This window comes from Patella vulgata, chromosome 1 (genome assembly GCF_932274485.2).
Source record: "Patella vulgata chromosome 1, xgPatVulg1.2, whole genome shotgun sequence".
NCBI lineage: Eukaryota > Metazoa > Mollusca > Gastropoda > Patellidae > Patella > Patella vulgata.
Genome location: NC_065879.2, coordinates 55,615,276 through 55,635,211, shown reverse-complemented (window position 1 = coordinate 55,635,211; position 19,936 = coordinate 55,615,276). Strand labels below are relative to the sequence as shown.

General features: G+C 36.5%; 1 protein-coding gene across 7 annotated transcripts in view; it reads right to left on the bottom strand.

The window, feature by feature from the left end:
* The window catches only part of LOC126808777 (serine/threonine-protein phosphatase 2A regulatory subunit B'' subunit beta), a 281,556-nt gene that overhangs the window by 97,788 nt on the left and 163,832 nt on the right, over positions 1–19,936 (bottom strand). For all 7 annotated transcript variants that reach the window (XM_050533746.2, XM_056101922.1, XM_050533748.2 and 4 more), the window contains one exon: positions 18,474–18,548. In XM_050533746.2, the coding sequence (XP_050389703.1) occupies positions 18,474–18,548 (75 nt within the window). The remainder of the gene's footprint in view (positions 1–18,473; positions 18,549–19,936) is intronic.

Below are 19,936 nucleotides of genomic sequence, written 5' to 3'. Positions count from 1 at the left end.
TTCCACTCGACACAAACTAGGTCATTTCGGGACTAACACGCTTGTGCGTAGGGGTCTTTAGCAGTGGGAGGAAACCGGAGGACCCGGAGAAAACCCACGAGGTTGGACAGGCAACCCTATTCCTTGTCACATACAACCGGGGTATCGAAACCCTGCCAGTTGACTCAATGACAGACCGTATGATACAGCGCAGCACGCACGTGCTAACCATTCGGCCATCCAATCCCGCCAGAATTACTCGAACCAATGAAATGTCAGAATGCAAAAAATGCTATTTTAAGCTTAACTTACCTCATAGCGCCTTAAAGGGGCGATAGTGTAAAACCAGGGCCCTTATTCACGAAAACTTAAACTAAGTTACAACCGAAATTTTAAGAAATACTGCAGCTTCATTGGATATGTGCAAATTGATTTTACTGGTCAGCCAATCGAATTGCAGTATTTCTTAAAATTTCGATTGTATCTTAGTTTAAGTTTTTGTGAATAAGGGCCCAGGAATGTTATCTATCACATTTAGTGCGTGATGACAATTTTACTCTAAATACTTTGTCCGTAGTTTTACGCTTCACTTTGTATGCATAAAATTGCATTTAATACAATGGTAGGTCAGGTAATTTTGCACATGTCGCCTCGGGTAGGTAGGGGATGTTCGGACAGGCTAATCAAAATAAGCAACCTGGTAAAATATAGGTTGCCAAGCAACGAACCATACGCCCACAGCAGCTAAATTGTCCAGGCAGTCAACAAGAGTTGTCACATATTTTTATACGCCCACATCTTCATGTGGACGTATATTATTGTCGCCACTGTCCGTCCGTCCACACTTGTTTGTGGACACTCTACAGGTCACAATGTTATCCGATTTCAGTGAAACTTGAAATAGGTTTATCACCCTAAGATCTCAGTTCCTTTCGATATTGGCATGTATTGGACTGTAACTTAAAGGATTATGGCCCCTGATTGTACGAAAAATCACGTTTTTAGCTTGTGAACACTGTAGAGGTCACAATTTTTATCAGATTTCTTCAAAACTTAAATGAATATTATATGATTTGTGTTGTGACGTCATAAATTGTGTTCACTTGGCTGGTCCAATCGCAGCAGTTGCCGCGTAAGTTGCATCGATGCAATGCAATTTTCCCGGTCTATTGATCATTCAATCTCTTGACAGCACTGAGTTCAGTCGATTAAATTTTTTCTTCTTCGTTTGAGGTTCCTCCTTTTGTCTCAAGGGATCGGTCCTTTCCTCCTGATACAATTTAAGTATGCTTTCGCATCGTCGTTTACAATACGTCAGCCCACAATATTAAGGTATTTAGGTCACCTTACTCTCCGCTCAACAAGTCCATCGAAGTGTGAAATTTCCATTTGAATTCGCCTTTTAAATTGATTAAATTTCTTATCAAAAAATACGAAATTATTATAAATTTCTTATTACAAAGGTTATGAGTTTATTATAAACGTAATTCTTTCATCTCGTCTCTATAATTTGGTTTTGAGAGTTTATTAAAATCAAAATGGCGTCCGGTGGATCTTGTTTGTTTTCCGTGGAGTGTAAGGAATCTGAAATGATTCCACCTTCTCCCTTTGTGGTCGCTTTATTTGGCACATCGCATGTAAAACGTTTGGATAGGGTTCTCAGTTCCAACAATGTCGCCAACTTAAACCTAGATCAAAGGCTTGTTTCTGTACGAGTGCGTGGTTACGGTGGCCTCTACGTAGTTAATGATGAATATAACCGTATGGACATTCAAAAACCAACCAACTTTTCTCACTTCTTGGGAGCCGACCTCATAATAGTGCAACTTGGTTCCAGTGATTTGGCCAACGGCATTCCAAAGGAAGCTCTATCTGCGGCAATAATTGAATACTGTTGTTGCCTCCAGTCTAAATTTAACCCCAAGGGAATTGCAATTTGCCAAACAATGCCCAGAAAAGTTGAATGCGATTCGTTTAATTTGTTAGTTAAACAATTCAATAGCCTAATAAGGAAGGATTGTGAAAAGCATGGAATTGTTTTTTGGAAGCATCGCTCTAGCATTCTGGACGTGGAGAGCGACACACTTTTCCACCCTACAGATGGTGTACATTTGTCGAATGATGAGGGATATCCTTTTTATCTTAAAAGTATACGTGATGCCATACTCAGTCTTATCAGGAGGTTTTGTCTGTAATTTGTAAGTATTTTTTGCTTAGCTCCAGTGTACTTGGAGAGTAAATTTAATTTTACCCCGGCGTACTTGGGGTCCCCCTGGTGTACTCAGGAATTTTCTAGTCAGGCTCCGGCGTACTTGGAGTGTTTTCCCCCGGCGTACTTGGGGTGTTTTTTAGTGTTATTTTGCTCCGGCGTACTTGGAGCGTTTTTTCCCCGGCGTACTTGGGGCGTTTTGTATTATTATTTTGATATTTGACTCTGGCGTACTTGCAGTGTTTTTTCCCCGGCGTACTTGGGGTTTTGTTAATATTTTGCTCCGGCGTACTTGGAGCTATTACCCCTGCATACTTGGGTTCTTATTTCTTAGTACTAGTTAGTTATTTGTGTGGGCTATCGTTATTTTTTATGTTGATCCACTCTGAGGCTGTTTTTTAATGTGACTCCTCACTTTTTACGTTCTAAAGGATGCCACCAAAGAAACGCCAAGTAGTTGAAGATGATTCAGAGGTGGATGAGGACATCCCCATGTCAACCACTGAAGATAGGTTGACAAATATTTTACTTCATAAGTTACAGAAGAAAGGTCTAGTTATGAAGTCGAGGAAGATGGATGCTACAGCAGCTAGCCAACCCTCATGCTCTAAGTCCAGCAATACCACAGTATCTACATCCACAGCATCTACATCCACAGCTTCTTCATCCACAGCTTCTTCATCCTCTGCACCTTCTACAAGTACATGTAGGCCTACAAATGTTGAACCCTCAACATCACATACAGCTCCTGACCTACAGAGCTCAAGTCCTGATACAAACCCAGTCCCATCCCTCACAGTCATGAATATTCCAGCTGCTCAACTCTTCCAAAACCAACCATTAGGTATTAATAATTTTCCTAACCTTCCTTCCGTCATTTCATTGTCATTCCACGTGTCAGACAAAATTAAGCAAGACATTTGGAGTGATAAATACATTGAATTTTCGTCTCTTCTTCCTGGAGCTGCTGCCGAAACCCAGTACTCATTAAGTATTAACAATCAAAACGCTTTGGCTCCCCTTTTGGTACAACCAGTCCCTTCAGAGTCAAAAATACTTACTATTGATAAATGGCTGAAGTCCTTCGCTATCTTCACTGATATTTATGTTCAAAGATATCCCCACCAGGTTTCTCACTTGTTAGTTTACAATAATTTAATCTCTGAACTAGCTCGGGTTTATGGACAGGCTCCATTTAACTTTTACGACGTGCAATTCAGGACTCTCCGCCAATCATTTCCTTTCCCTTGGGGCCAAATCCACTCGGACCTTTGGCTGCAGGCCCTTACCCTCCATGGTCAAGCCCCAAAAGCTACTGACAAAAAACCTGCTACAACCCGATCTGGTTCAGTTCCCTCTAATGTATGTTATCAATATAACAGTTTGACTGGTTGTACACGACAGGGTTGCCAATATTCTCACGTTTGTTCCTACTGTGGCATTTATTGCCATTCTCGAATAAATTGTTATTCCGCTCAGAATCGACGCAAATTTAACAATTCAAATTACCAAAGACGCGGTCAGGGCTTAAGGGATAACGAATTTTCACAAAGGGACAACGATTCTCGGGATCAAGCCAATTTTGATATGCAAAATTAAAATTTTACTCAACACCAGTTTGCAAATTCTCAAACAGGCACTATGCCTCAATCACTTTTACCCATAACCAAAAAACAATAATCAGCAGCCGCCCACTCATCGCTATTCCTTTTGTTCGCGAGGTGTGTCAGCCAACAAGCCTACCAACCCCAATTCTGCCCGATAGATTATGCAAAGTATTAAAAGGATATTGCCCTTCTGAGACTCATTTTTAGTTGAAGGTTTTTCATTTGGTTTTCGTATTCCATTTTCTGGTAACCGTATTTCTTCTACCCCAAAAAACCATGGTTCATGCTTTGATCAACCAGAAGTCTTGGTCGATAAAATTAATGCAGAACTTGTGGCTGGTAGGATTCTTGGCCCTTCCCTCACACAACCGGTCTCTAACTTGCATTGTTCACCTTTGGGTATTGTTCCGAAACATGAACCCAATTCTTTTCGCCTAATTCATGACCTCTCCTATCCGCTAAACAATTCAGTAAATTCTGGCATAGATAGTATATACACAACAGTGTCGTATGAAAATATTGACAATGTTGTTGCGTTAGTTAAAACCTTTGGCAAGAACTCTTTGATGGCAAAAGCAGATATTGAGAATGCATTCCGTCTTTTCCTATTCATCCTGATGACTATAATTTGCTTGGTTTTACAATCCAGCTTGAAGATACCCTATATTATTTTGCAGACATGTGTTTGCCCTTTGGTCTCTCCATTAGTTGTCAAACATTTGAGCGATTTAGCTCTGCCATTCATTGGGTTTTGGAAACTAAATACCAATGTTCTGTAAGTCATCTTATTGACGATTTCTTTTTTATTGGTCCACCTAACTCGCTCAAATGTCAAAATTCACTTGATGCATTTCTCAATCTTGCTTCATATTTAAACATTCCAGTTAAACATTCAAAAACTGTTCTTCCTACTTCTTGCATTACCATTTACGGCATTGAGGTTGATTCTTGCCAAATGTTTTGTCGCCTGCCAGACGATAAAGTTTTGAAAATTCGTACAGCTTTATCAAATGCTCTGCAATCAAGTAAAATTACTTTACGTTCCCTTCAATCCCTTTTAGGCCTATTGAATTTTGCGACTGCAGTAGTGGCTCCAGGTCGTACTTTTTTGCGTAGATTGTATGATCTCACTATCAATATTGCGAAACCGTATTATAAAATTAGAATTACCAATGCAGCACGTTGTGACCTTCATATATGGTCTCAGTTCATGCAAGACTTTAATGGTCGCTGCATGTTTTTGAGGGATGAGTGGACGGCTTCTGACCATTTGAAATTATATACTGACGCAGCATCAACCTTAGGTTATGCTGCAGTTTTTGGCACTGAATGGTTCTGTGACTCGTGGACAGATCAATTTTCCAATTTTAGTATCAATATAATGGAACTTTTCCCAATAACTTTGGCTTTGGAACACTGGGGCAGCTCCTTGAAAAACAAAAAATTACTACTGTTATCAGATAATCAAGGTGTTGTTCATGCTATCAATAAGGCTACTTCAACTTGTCCGCAGATTATGACCCTCATTCGACGTATTGTTATGGTTTGTCTTACAAATAACGTGTTAGTGCGTGCAAAACATATTCCAGGCAAAATTAACTATTTAGCTGATAAATTATCACGTTTTCAGTTCAAAGAAGCTCGACAAATGGCTCCGTGGTTGGACGAACATCCGCAAATACTCAACCCGAATCTCATCAATATTTAAGTAATTCAGCTTTATCTTTGATTGACGCGAGTTTATCACCGTCCTCAAAGGTTTTTTATCGCCAGGTATGGTCAAGGTTTTTGTATTTTTGTGCTTTTAACAATCTAAAACCCCCTTTGCCACTTGCTCCTTCGGTCATTTTGAACTTTATAGCCTATTTGTTCGAACAGGGCTATGCCCCTAGTACTTTAAGTTCTTATGCTTCAGCTTTGGCCTACGTGCAGAAATCATTCAATTACCCTGATACTATTAATTCATTTTCGCTGAGAAACTTGCTGCGCGGAGCTAGGAGACTTCGCCCATCCAGTGACGATCGACTCCCTATAACATTTCAGATCTTGGTTAAATTGATTGATGCATTATCAAAAGTTATTTCCTTACATGGCCATCGCGTTTTGCTCAATTCTATTTTTACTTTGGCATTTGCTGGCTTTTTTCGTATGGGTGAATTAGTGTCAAAATCCAAACTTTTTGATCATAATGTCATTTTAACTGGAAATGTCTCATTGAATTTTGACGGTTTGGCTATTCAATCTGTTGAAATAACTCTCATGAATTATAAGCACAAAGATTCAACTGCCCCGACCAGACTTATCTTAAATTGTACATGTTCGTCCAGCCCGAGTTGCTGTGCTCCATGCTCTTTGTCTACTTACTTACAATTTAATCCGCATACTTCTGGTACTCTTTTTCAATTCCCAGATGGGTCACCCGTTCCATATTCATTTGTAAATTCTGCACTTCAAAAACTTGTATCTTTTGTTGGTCTTGATCCAGCTCATTATAAGTTACATTCATTTCGTAGTGGTGCAGCTACTACTGCGTTTTTGAACAGGCATTCCGAAGACACTATTCGAATGATGGGTCGATGGAAAACTTCGGCTGTTAGTCGGTAGGATATCTCCGCTGAGATCTAAAGACTTCAGATCTTTGCTCAGATCCTCTGGTTGGAATGCGTTCATAATTACTTCTCTATTGGATGCTATCTTATGAAGGCGAATGTTCCCATTTTGATCGGATCAACGACCTGTTCAGTTGATGGTAGGGATGTAAGCGCATCATCAAGGTAGAAATCCTTTTCTACAAATTGTGTTACGTCCGAACTATAAGGAGAATCTTTCACGGCTCTACGGAGTCCATATGTTGCTAATGCGGGCGAAGGGCTATTTCCAAACACATTGACACACATTCTAAACTCTATCAGTTCGTTCTGAGGGTTGTTTTCTTTATACCAGAAAAAACGGAGAAAGTCACGGTGCTGTTCACTAACATAAAATGAATAAAACATCTGTTCAATATCCACTGTGATTCCGAATTCATCTCGGCGAAACCGTAACAAAATAACCAGGAGGTTATTTGTCAGGTCAGGACCAGTCACCAATGTTTTGTTGAGTGAGGTGTTTTCATAGATAGCTGACGAGTCAAAAACAACACGTATCTGATCTGGTTTTTTCGGATGGTATACTCCAAATATGGGCAAATACCAACAATTGCCATTACTGTGAGTTAGAGGTGGGGCTTCTTCAGCTGCTCCACTTTTAAATACTTTATCCATAAACGATCTAAACTGGTGTTGTTTATTCGGATTTCTTTTCAGATTATTGTCCAACAACATAGCACGATGTAATGCGAGCGGTCTATTATTGGGCATGCTCATTTGAGGAGAACGAAATGGTAGTGGTGCGGTCCAATTACCATCTTTGTTCTTGTGAATACTGGAATCCATTACTTGTAGGAATTCCCGGTTTTCTCTTGAAGTGCCTGGTTTCTCATCGTCTTTGGTACGTGAGAATACTGTACTACTAATGTTGTCGGATGGTGATTCAAAACCATCTGACGTGTGATGTCCCCTTATAGTAAAATAATTGGGACATGGTTCAAATATTGTTCCTCTTCCCTCTGACAATATGTGTGTTTTGTTAACATTAATAATTGATGGAATATGTAGTTTCTCTAAACAGACGTCTCCAATTATTACCAAACCCAAAGGGGTGGTTTGGAGGTCCTATAATTTGTTCTTCCACGTGGTGAACTTCTATGCCGTCTCTGCCGATTAGAATTAAAATTTCACTATTCGGATCCAATGCGCAACGTGTGACGATATTTGCTTCAAGTGTTCAGCTACGTCTGGGGTAGCTATTTCTGATTTATTGCTATGTAAGTCGTGGCATTCTATTACAGATGGTAATTCACAACTAAAGCTTTTGTATAATGATCTAACAGTTATTTCTGGTTGAAAGTCTTCCTGTTGACTTTGATTGTCCACTGCATGACGAGATTGTGTAAGTTACTGGTTGATTAACAATTCCTAATGAGTCAAACTAAAGCTTTTGTCTAATGATCTAACAGTTATTCTGGTTGAAAGTCTTCCTGTTGACTTTGATTGTCCACTGCATGACGAGATTGTGTAAGTTACTGGTTGATTAACAATTCCTAATGAGTCAAACAGCTCTGGTTTACCCATGGAAGCGTTACTTTGGTCATCAATAATCGCATAAGCTCTTATGTTTTGTTCATTGTCAGTACGATATATATCAACTATAAGTGTTTTGGCACACGATTTTCCGAATTTAATATTACCGCAGACTTTTGTACATTTAGTTGATACCCTTTCTTTTGTAAATATTTGCTCCCCGCCATGAGCACTGGTGCTTTGGTTTGTATCGCTTTGCATTTCTGGCCTGAAAATATGCATCGCTGTAGGACGGTTATCTCTACCACAAATTGCACATTTAACTTTGACATTATCAGATTTTGGGGTTTGCATATGTGTCACTGGATTGTGAGGATGATTAAATTCACTTTCTACATTTTCCTGCAATAACTGTCTTTGATTCTCCACATATTCTTTAATTTGTTGTGTTTTATTAATCGGTTTATTTTGATTTGGTGATATGGACTGTATGTCCGACCTAGAGGCCACCATCTGATAACTCATCGCATTCAATTCCGCTTCCGCTGCTTCAACCTCACCTTTCATTTTAAGAATTTCTACATCAGATTACAATTGGGCTTGCTGTCTTTCTAATTCCGCTTGTTTTTCTGCGTATTTTAATCTCATTCTTGCTGCTTCTATTTTGCCTGAATGCTTCATCAGGATTGAAGAAATATTGCTTTTGGATGATATTTTAAATGAACTAACCGACTGTAGATCCAATGACTGCAAATCTTTGTTGCCGGTGTTTAACCCTTTTAGGGGGCAATTTTTCGCAACTGGTGAACCACTGTGGGGGAATTAATTTTAGTGAATAAATTTGAAGCCAGGATCAAATCTAAAATTATTATATCTTTACAACTATGTTATCAAAATTCACCAAACTTGGTGATACATATGCTTATACACCATATTATTTGAAAATGCAAAAACTTTGTAATTGGAACATTTTACCCAGGTAAATACAGGTTTGGCTCAGGTAAAAATTATAAACCAAGATAAAAAATATTTTGTTTTCTCAAAAATTTATTAATTTAAGTAAAAACAACATAAATAATGAATTTTGGAAACAACAAGTTAAAGACCACGTAAGATCAAAAATCTAAATTGCATGTATGTATAGCCCATGGTTACTATATCAACTTTACGGCAATTTCACACCAATCTGATTAAAATTAAGTCTGCTGTTAACGTTTAAGTATCCGACACGCCAAAACGCTTTTTGATTTTTCAATTACGACCTTAATCCGGTTGATTGGCTGGTGACGTCACAGGCACTACACATAGGATATACATTATCTATACAATATCTCACTGTCTGTACAATATAGCACTATCAATACACACGGCAACTGGACAAGCGTCTATTGGCGGTCCAATTACCACGTGACTGGCCTAACCATAATCATCGAATTATCGTCTTTCATTGGTATAGATTAGACATTTGTGATTGGAATATTTTAGAGTGAATTTAAAATGCTGTATCATGCCGTAGATCAATTTAAGCTGCCTTTGTTTAAATAGGCCATGTGTCAAATGAAGATGACTCAAGAAATTAGCCCATGTACCGGTAACTTGGATAACCCTGTAATACTTGATATCCCAAACTTAAGTACAGAAATACAAATGGCGCCAGTCATTTGTCGATATATTCATTATTAGCTATATATAATAATAATAACCATTTCTATACATAAAGAACAACTACAGTGAATATGGAATTTTCCGATGACTATGCATAACATGTACAATAGATTGCACTCATTTCTCTGCCAATCAACGCTTGGAATCTTATTATCATGTACCGTTCCATGTACTACGGGTGTAGTAAATGAGGTTAAACTTCGCTGCGAAAATTGCACGGGATCATTCGTGGAGCTCCTGGTGTCGTTTGGCGAGAGATTAAACTGTCAATGCAATTGTAAAATACTTTTATTATAAAGAAGATAACCGATGTTAGACATAACCTAATCGTATCAAAAACGTTAATCCATCCATCAATTAAATGTTGTTTAAACGCCAATCAACAAATAATACGAGGCTACTTGATTACAAAAACACCGTTGAGCAATAATTATTGGGTATATAGTAATTTTAAACAACTTATTAGTAAAACTTAATTATTTTATACAATTAATGTGTGTGTGTATGATCTGGCCTGTGTAAAAAAAGATAATTACCTAATCAACATTCTTAATCCCACTAACACTCACTGCTAACACCAACGTGTAAATTAGTTTATGCCTGTATAACTTTTATAGTCGGATTGATTAATTAATGACAGATATTAACGACACTACACTTTGTGTGGAAAAGCGAAGTGCTCGCAGTAAAAACCAAATAGCTGTCCCCGTATAGTAGTAACATATTAAAAGTGTTCGTCCAATAAGTTCCATATTGTAAAAAATTAATTAAGAGTTCAAGACTTCAAAGTCTAAAAGTTGTAGGCACTCTAAATTGGATCTTAAATTAAATTGAATTACAAAACAAATTATTCCGTAGTCGATTGTTTTATTTAATTAGGGGGATTAAGGAATCCTTCAGGCGTTAAAGAATACACACGCCGGCTGTATATAGGTAATTAAGGAATAAACATTCCGAATATGCATTCGGTCACTGTGACGTCACTGGCGTCTGAGGGGATTAAGAGTGTTTTCGATAATTGGCAAAGTCGTTTTTACAGAAGGACTATTTTTACGACTTTGAGTGAAGATAACTGAATTAATTTCAACCAGATTGGCGTGAACTTGCCGTAAAGTGGATATAGTAACCATTGGCTACACGTATCTCAAAGTTTCCAGGCCCATCTTATGTGCACTTTAAAAGTTTAAAAAATAAAATGGAGTATCACAGGTGAAAATACAGGTAAATTGAGGTGTACTAAGAAATGTACAAATTGTCACCAAATGTTTCACTAACCATTTTAAATTAAAACATTTCAAATGATAATAACTGTAACAGCAACAACAATGGTGAAAACTGCATTTACAGGTAAATACAGGTAAATTCAGGTAAGTTCAGGTGTAATGAATAAATAGGCAACTTGTGTATACCATTTCTTCAATTTAAATGAAACCTAACAGGACAAAACAAAATCTTTGTGAATAAATCAATATTTGTTGAGAGGAATATTTGATCAAAATTGCATCACAGGTGAAATACAGGTAAATAGACTTACAGTTCAGGTGTATTAAAGCAATTAGCATAGACCTTTTCAGCAGTTTCAAAGAAACCAGAAAAATTTACAGAAATATCAACAAACAAATAATACTATTTGATCAAAATTGCATTACAAGTGAAATTCAGGTGCAACTAATGAACACATTTTCAATCACCAATTACAAAAAATATCAACAATCAATAATATCATTTGGTCAAAGTAGTGTCTCAGATGGAAATACAATTAAATAGAGGTGTACTAAAAAATGTACAATTTGTCCCCAATTTTTTCACTAACCATTTTAAATTAAAATATATCAAATGGTAACAACTATAACAGCAACAACAATGGTGAAAACTGCACTTACAGGTAAATTTGTGTACACCATTTCTTCAATTTCAATGAAACAACAGGATAAAAAAAAAATCAACTTTTAATAAATTCAATATTCAGTTGAGAAGACTATTTGATCAAAATTGCATCACAGGTGAAATACATATAGGCTTACAATTCAGGTGTATTAATGCAATTAGCTACATATTTTCAGCAGTTTCAAGGAAAACAGACGAACCTGCAGAAATATCAACAATCAAATTATACTATTTAATCAAAATTGCATTACATGTAAAATACAATTGCAATTAATGAACACATTTTCAATCACCAATTACAAAAAATATCAACAATCAATAATGTCATTTGATCAAATTGCAGCTATAATACTCACACCAGTATATTGGTAATACTAAATGTTTTCTTAATTTCAGATAAACTATATAAGCTTTACATGCAGCAAACTATTGGCACTCTTTTACAAACGACACAAGTTCATATTTTCACTTTACTAAGCAAATTGATAATTTTATAGTAATACACAGTTATCATTTTCATTAGATATGTTGACAAGTAACTGTAATCAAAATCCAGCATGATAAATGTTTTCTCCATTTTCAGAAAACAAACTTTTTATACATGTAGTAAAATATTGGCACCCTTTTACAAAAAAGTTATAGTCACAAACACTGAATCTTTCAATAATTAACATGTTTCCTTTAGTTTAAATGATAACCAGGAAAACATCTGCGGCATAGACCCACTCCACACTCTCGACACCATGTGGTTATACGCGTACCTTTAAACCCTACATCCCTTGATTGTGCACAGCTCACACACTGTTTACGCTTTTTATCACAAATAGATTCTAAGTAATGCTGTATGCTAGAAAGTACTCTGTTTTGAGTTGTGAGGCTGGGACGACCAATTTTTCTATGTGGCTGTTTATAGCCATTTATAAGTCTGTCTACTAACTGGATCATGAAGTTGAGATGATTTAGTTTTTTTCCATTTATATTCTTATTGTTCTTATAGCACAAATATGCATTAGTTAGAGTTCTGTCAATAAGATGGAAGACAACTTTCCGCCAGCACTTTACAGTTCTCAATTCTGCTGCATAATGATCTGTCATTTGATCACTGAGGTCAACCCCTCCCATACTGTGATTGTACTCGTTCACTAACTGAGGAACGAGTCTGTTGTCTTTCTTAGTTAGCTTGACATCATTAGCGGAACCATGCGTTGTTAAAAACCTAACTTGTCTGCGATCGTACCAACTGACTGCCAACAACTGACCTTTGCGTACAGTAATAACTTCGTCTTTTTTTTTTTAAAGTTTGTTTGATTCCTGGGGGCAATCCCTTATGGTTTGAACGAACCGTGCCTGTAACATATATTTGTTTAGACAACATATTATTACATAAGTCTATACTAGTATAGTAATTGTCTACAATTAAATGATGATACTTTCCACCGTGGTTTCTCAACAATTTATCACATACATCATACGGCTGTCCATATTGTGAAGTTTTTATACTTGATGTGTGGTATAAGGTCTGATACAAATATCCAGTCCTAGAATCAGACAGGTTATATTCCTTTGGTCCCCACTGATGATGTTATTTAATTCTTATGTAGTTCACAAGATCGTGTCTGCCCTTAAAACCAACTATGCTTTCATCTATACTTATGTTTCATGACAGCAGATATGCGCGTGCCCAAGATGTATTAAAATGGTCTAAAACGGACTGAAATTTGTAAATGGGATTATAATTAAAAGTTCCTTTTTTCGGCTCCATCGAACTGTCGCTGACATGAAAACAACAAAGGAGTAGTTTAAAACTTTCATACATGAAAGTGTTTCTAAATATTGGTGTCTCTTGGGATAAGTCTTTCACATTCCAATATTGTTCTAACGTATGCTTTCGTACTAAGCCCATATTTATGATCAACCCGATAAACCTTCTCATTTGATGTACATCAGGTGGAATCCATAAATGCAGTCTAGATCTGGGCGGTATATTTTCATATTTATCATATCTATATTGAAAGTATTTGTTTGTTTCGTCTACAAAAAACTGCCAAAGAGATTTATTATTTGTAAAATTGGTTGATTCAAAAAATTTATCAAAATACTTCACTGGTTCATGACAGTTCTCTGGATTCCACACAGGACCGGACTCGGCTGTAAAATCATGTAAGATTGGGGGCCTGTCATTTTGCCTATCATTCACATGTATCCAAATGTCGTCTTATTGGTCTTCTGTACCAAAATTATCATCTTGATGTACTAGTGTTTCAACGTCATTAGGCCTAATATTTATCATTGACTCCGTCGAGCATCTTCTTGGTTTGTTTACATTATTTACATCTCGTTCTTGACAATCTCGATCTGATTCACATGAATCTGACTCGTATGCAGACAGTTCATCAATGTTAATATCGCTGCCACTGTCAGACGAACAATTTTCTTCATCAGAAATATGGATGATTTCAACAACATCGTCTACAGTAAACGTATTAGGGCAGGACCGGGCCGTCCGTTTATGTTATCGCTAAGTAACGGTAATATCCGGCTTCAAATTAAAACAATATAAGAGTTACCGTTCTTATAAATTAGATCATGCATTTCTTTCACCCATTAGTTGATAAAAATAGAATTCTCATACAGCCAATCGTGTACATTGTTACTTTGGCGACTTACGGTGAAACGACATTAATGTCGCTATCCCCGTAGCACACAGATAGTTTTACTGACTTTATTGATAAAAATATTTAATCTAATATCAATAATAATGCCGTAAAAAGCTGTGGTGACTCCTACACTACCATAACAATATGAAAATTGTGAAAGTTATTCAATCAAACGACATTAAGAAGGGAGGTAATTCTAAGCATAGAGTCATTAGGTAACGTCACTTCAACCATAATGAATACATCGTCTATTAGCGTAAAGCGTAACAGCACAACCTCACTCCTACAACGATGATTTCTTTCGGTGGACAATTTTATTTTCATTTCCGGTAATGAAATACTGTTAAATATTTTGGATATAAATAGGGGCAATATAAATATTTTCAAAGGAGAATTTGATAGAACCATGAACAAAATATCCATGACAAAAACAGTCGGCTCACAGGGCCGACCCGCCATTTTCAAAATAAAAAGATGTCGGCCCGTCCAGTTATTTATCGGCACCGGGCCGATGGACCAACGTAAATTTTAAACACTGGTACAAGAACTACATATATGTGAATCTAATAACTTGCCAAAGATATTAATTAACACAATTAATTTCAAGAGCAAAAATTCTACAAAAAATGTTACACTATGACCATTTAACCATCCATAAATAATACACTGAAAAATGGTTCAGAGTGTCATCCATAACATCCAGGCACTTTTGAGCAAAAGTGAGTAGGTTACTTGCCCTGGTTTTGAAATTAGTCTCGCTTAACCAGTCTCTGACCATTCTCCGTTTTATTGACAGGCCGGGATAATCAAGACTACTTTTTTATGAAACATGACAGAAAGCTGGAACATGAAACTGAATTTAGAAACATGCATGGTAGGCAACTCAACAAATGTTTTAAGAACCTTAAAAAAGTTAAATGAAACTACTGCTAGTATCATGTTCCTGTCTAACCCAAGTGTTTCAGAGATATTATTTGTACTAAACCAAAAGATGTCGCTCCTAATGGTATAGTTAATGATAAAGCAATTTAAAAAATAAAACGAACGTAATTTCTAAAGCTGCTGTAATAACCAAAAAGCTATATATTACTGCTATTCAGAATCGTCAATAATAGATTTTTTATGGCTGTAATAGTTGATATATGTGTAGAGAATTTCACGTGCGATGGCTATTTATAGTCTCATAGAGAGTGCGTGACTAGCCAAAAAATCACTTCTAGACAAGCCACTGAAGCGTGCACATTCACTGTGTCGTGTACCACTTTTAGTAGGGAAAATTTTTGGCACATGGGTCACCCTACCTAAATGTGTCATTGTTAGCTAAATTTTGCTGAGATTTGTTGATTTAATGACACAATTAAGTCAACGAATCTGCATTTGACGCAACTCTGCCATGAGTCGAATTTTGCTATTAGTTTCTGGCGTCATAGAGCTGGGCTTTGGCAGCCTCTTCAACATATTTTCTCGGACGATGGCGTTCATTTATCAAATACAGTTAGTAGTATGCTATTTATGCACAGCATCAGGGATGCATTACTGCGACTATCTGCTGGTATTTTGCGGTTAGTAATTTTTTATAATCATAATTGTGTTCTAATTCTTTGGTAATTTGTACACTTACAAACTGATTAAAACACAGATCCTATTTCGTTTTGTTTTTTTATAGTTCAAAATTTCGTTTTACTTGTCTTTATTACACTAGGATCTGGAAGAGTTGTTACCATTTACGTGTACTAGATGGTGTTAGGGATTAGCCAATGAACCGATCTGTTACGTCGAGCTTTAGGCGTGTTTTGGACGTAACTTTAGGCGTGTTTTGGACGTAACAGTGGGTAATCTATTAGAAACACCAATGCTGATTAGTTAATCAAAAGTCTGACGTCATAGGGTCAAAAGTCGCTCATATGACCTCTGACGCGACCTATCACTACAACTTGCCAGATCTTCATGTAGTGTAGGTCATCGAAAATATAACAAGCCAACAGTGAGGCTGATGTCCCCGCTGATATCCCCAAATAAAAAGATGACACATATTAATTAATCGCATATTTATTTTTTTCAAAAGTATCGAGCAATCAAACTATACACTAAGTTTCATCACTCTTTATCAGATAGAATCAAGATTATCTTATCCCAAAGCATCGACCAATGAAATTGATTAGCTTTAGCTTGAACTCGGTCAATGAACATCTACATCAAGTTTAAACATTCTACCTCAATTAAAAGCAGAGTTGTTATGTTCCAAAGTCTTGACCAATCAAATTGCTTATTGCTCCTTAGCCTAAGCAGAAAATTCCCACCAACGAACTTAGTCAAGGTAATGATATAATGAATCTATATTCAGAGTTTCATCGCTCTCACTTCATTATAACCAAAGTTATCGTGCCCCAAAGTATCAACCAATCGTATTGCTCATCTCTGCTTACCGTAAGCAGACAATGTTCGTCATCAAACTCCATCAAGGCATTCACCTAATGAATGCCTACACCAAGTTTGAACATATTATTCTACCTCAATTAGAAGGACAGTTATTGTGTTCCAATTGCTTATCACTCTGCTTACCCTCCGCAGAAAATGTTCATTATCGAACTTAGTCAAGGTATTGATGTAATAAAGCTATACACCAAGTGTCCTTACTCTCACTTAATAAGAACTAAAGCTATCGTGCCCCAAAGCATCAACCAATCAGATTGCTTATCTCTGGTTACCGTAAGCAGACAATGTTCATCGATCTTCATCAAGGCATTCACCTAATAGACACCTACACCAAGTGTAAACATTCTAACTCAATTAGAATGAGAGTTATGGTGTTCCAAAGTCTCGACCAATCAAATTGATTATCGTTTGCTTACCCTGAGCAGAACATCCTCATTATCAAACTTAGTCAAGGTATTGATGTAATGAAACTATACACCAAGTTTCATCACTCTCACTTAATTAGAAGTAAAGTTATCATGTCCCAAAGCATCAACCAATCAAATTGCTCATCTCTGCTTACCCTAAGCAGAAAAAGCTCATCATCAAACTTTCATCAAGGCATTGACCTAATAAACACCTACACCATGTTTGAACATTCTAGCTCAATAAGAAAGAGTTATTGTGTCCCAAAAAGTGTGACGAACAGACAGACGGACAGACAGAGAGACGGACGGACAAACCCATTTTAATAGAGAGAGAGAGAAATGGGGTTTAACTTCCACTCGACGCCAAGTTTGAACATTCTAGCACAATTAGAAAGAGTTATTGTGTCCCGAACAGTGTTCATTATTCCAAAGTCTCAACCAATCGAATTGCTTATTGTTCTGCTTATCCTCAGCATAAAATGTGCATTATCGAACTTAGTCAAGGTATTGATGTAATAAAGCTATACACCAAGTGTCCTCACTCTCACTTAATTAGAACTAAAGTTATCGTGTCCCAAAGCATCAGCCAATCAAATTGCTTATCTTTGCTTACCCTAAGCAGAAAATTATCACCTTTATGGTAGTGATTTTTACTGTGTCATTAGATGTTGTGTAGCACTATCGTCGTTGCGACATTGTTTTTAAATTTATAAACAAGGAATAGAGAAATAAGATGGGTTAAACAACATTTTTGATCTTAATAAATTATTCTCTATTGTCAGTATGTCGAAAAACATGTGATGGAAATTTATGATTGCATCATTTGGCTTATTTGACCAATCTCTGTAATTATTTACATTATATTTGACCAATTAGATAATTGAAGATCCAAAGCCAAAAGCTACAAAACTATCATATTTGTGAGAATTCGTTAGACAGCAGCTTGGTTCTAGAAGGGAAAAGTTTCTATTCAGCAGACTCGCCCAAATCGAGTCTGGCTGACTAGTGTTTGAGAATGACTTTAGTTAGTATTGTAATCTGTACTATGCTTGTATCCATGTATCCAGCTATGCTATATAAAATGTAAAAACGAACTGTTGCATTGTTATAACTACTGAGAAGACAAACGTCTTAAGAAAACAGGAAGAAGTAAATACACAACGTGAAGCAGAAGCAAACACAACTAGAGACAAATTCTAGACGATCACAAGGCTAATAAGATATGTAATAAGAAAAGATGCATGGGTCGTACGTTGGATGTGGCGACCTGAATCAATGGCCCGCTCTCCACATCTGACAGTAGACTCATGGTACTACAGTTGTACAAATGTTGATTTAAATTGACCAATAAGTCGTGTCTGCAATGTTGAAGACTGTGGATGATATCGAGTTAAAGATTTGCCTCCTTTAAACCAAAACAGCCCCAAAATTTGGTCAAAATTACATATTGTTGGGTACATTATCATGTCAGGACAAAGACAACATGATGAAAGTAGAGTGCATACCGTATTAACATATCTGGAGTGAAATTCTGGAGCTTCTAATAAAAATGTTAAACCTGGATGTGTTTCTACGATATCCTGAAATATATCAAATATTAGAAAATAACGACAGGATAAATCTTAAAGATAAGTTGCCAGGCAACGAAACATATGTCCACAGCAGCTAAATTGTATGAGCAGTCGACAAGGGTTGTCTCATAATTATTCTTTTGTGGGTAATGGGGTGCATTTACAAGACACTGATATCAATTTCACAGTTCAAAAAAGATAAGTTGCCAGGCGACGAAACATATGCCCACAGCAGCTAAATCGTCCAGGCGGTCGACAAGGGTTGTCACATATTTATTCCTTTGTGGGTAATTGGGGGCCTTTACAAGGTTCTACAAACTGAAACGAGGGTCTCAACTCTGGAAGTAATCTATAGAAATTGTTGACATTTGACAGGCTTTTTCGTTTTACTAACTTAAATAATGCATATAAATTTCATACAGATCAGATGATCACTTTGGTTATTCAAACATTCACAAGGTTCACAACCGCCATAACTCTAGAAATTATTGACGGAAATTACTGAAATTCAATAGTCCTCTGTTTCACAAATTTAAATGATGCATATAAATTTCATACATATCGGATGATAAGTTTCATCAATCGAGCATTAACAAGGTTGAACAAAGTGAAACAAGAGCCATAACTCTAGAAGTAATAAAGGGAAATGGCTGAAATTCAATTTAAATTTACTAATATAAATGATGCATGTAATTTTCATACAGATCGGCAGATAACTTTTGATGTTAGAGCATTCACAAGGCTCAATAAAGTGAAACAAGGGCCATAACTCTAGACGTAATAATTGGAAATTGCTGTAATTCAATAGGATTCTTTGTTTCACTAATTTAAATAATGCATATAAATTTCAGAAAGATCGGATAACTTTTGGCGTTGGAGCAATCACAACGTTCAATAAAGAGAAACAAGGGCCATAACTCTAAGACGTAATGAACAGAACTTATTGAAGTTCAATAGGCTTCTTCATTTCCCTAATTTAAATATTGCATATAAATTTCACAAAGATCGGAAGATAACTTTTGTTGTTCGAGCGTTCACAAGGTTCAACAAAGTGAAACAAAGTGAAACAAGGGCCATAACGCTAGAAGTAATTAATTGACATTGCTGAAATTCAATAGGCCTCTTCTTTTTACTAACTTAAATAATGCATATAAATTTCATACAGATCGGATGATAATTCTTGTTGTTAGAGTGTTCAAAACGGGCAACAAAGTGAAACAACTGCCATAACTTATTAACCGAAATTGTTGAAATTAAATAGGGTTCTTCATCTCACTAATGTAAACAACATATAAAAGTAGGGGATATTCAGAAACAATACAAAACTGTGGAAATGCACTGCTGTTTTTATTAGAGGTAACCAGTGTATGTTAATAACGGGCCAATTACCTACGCAG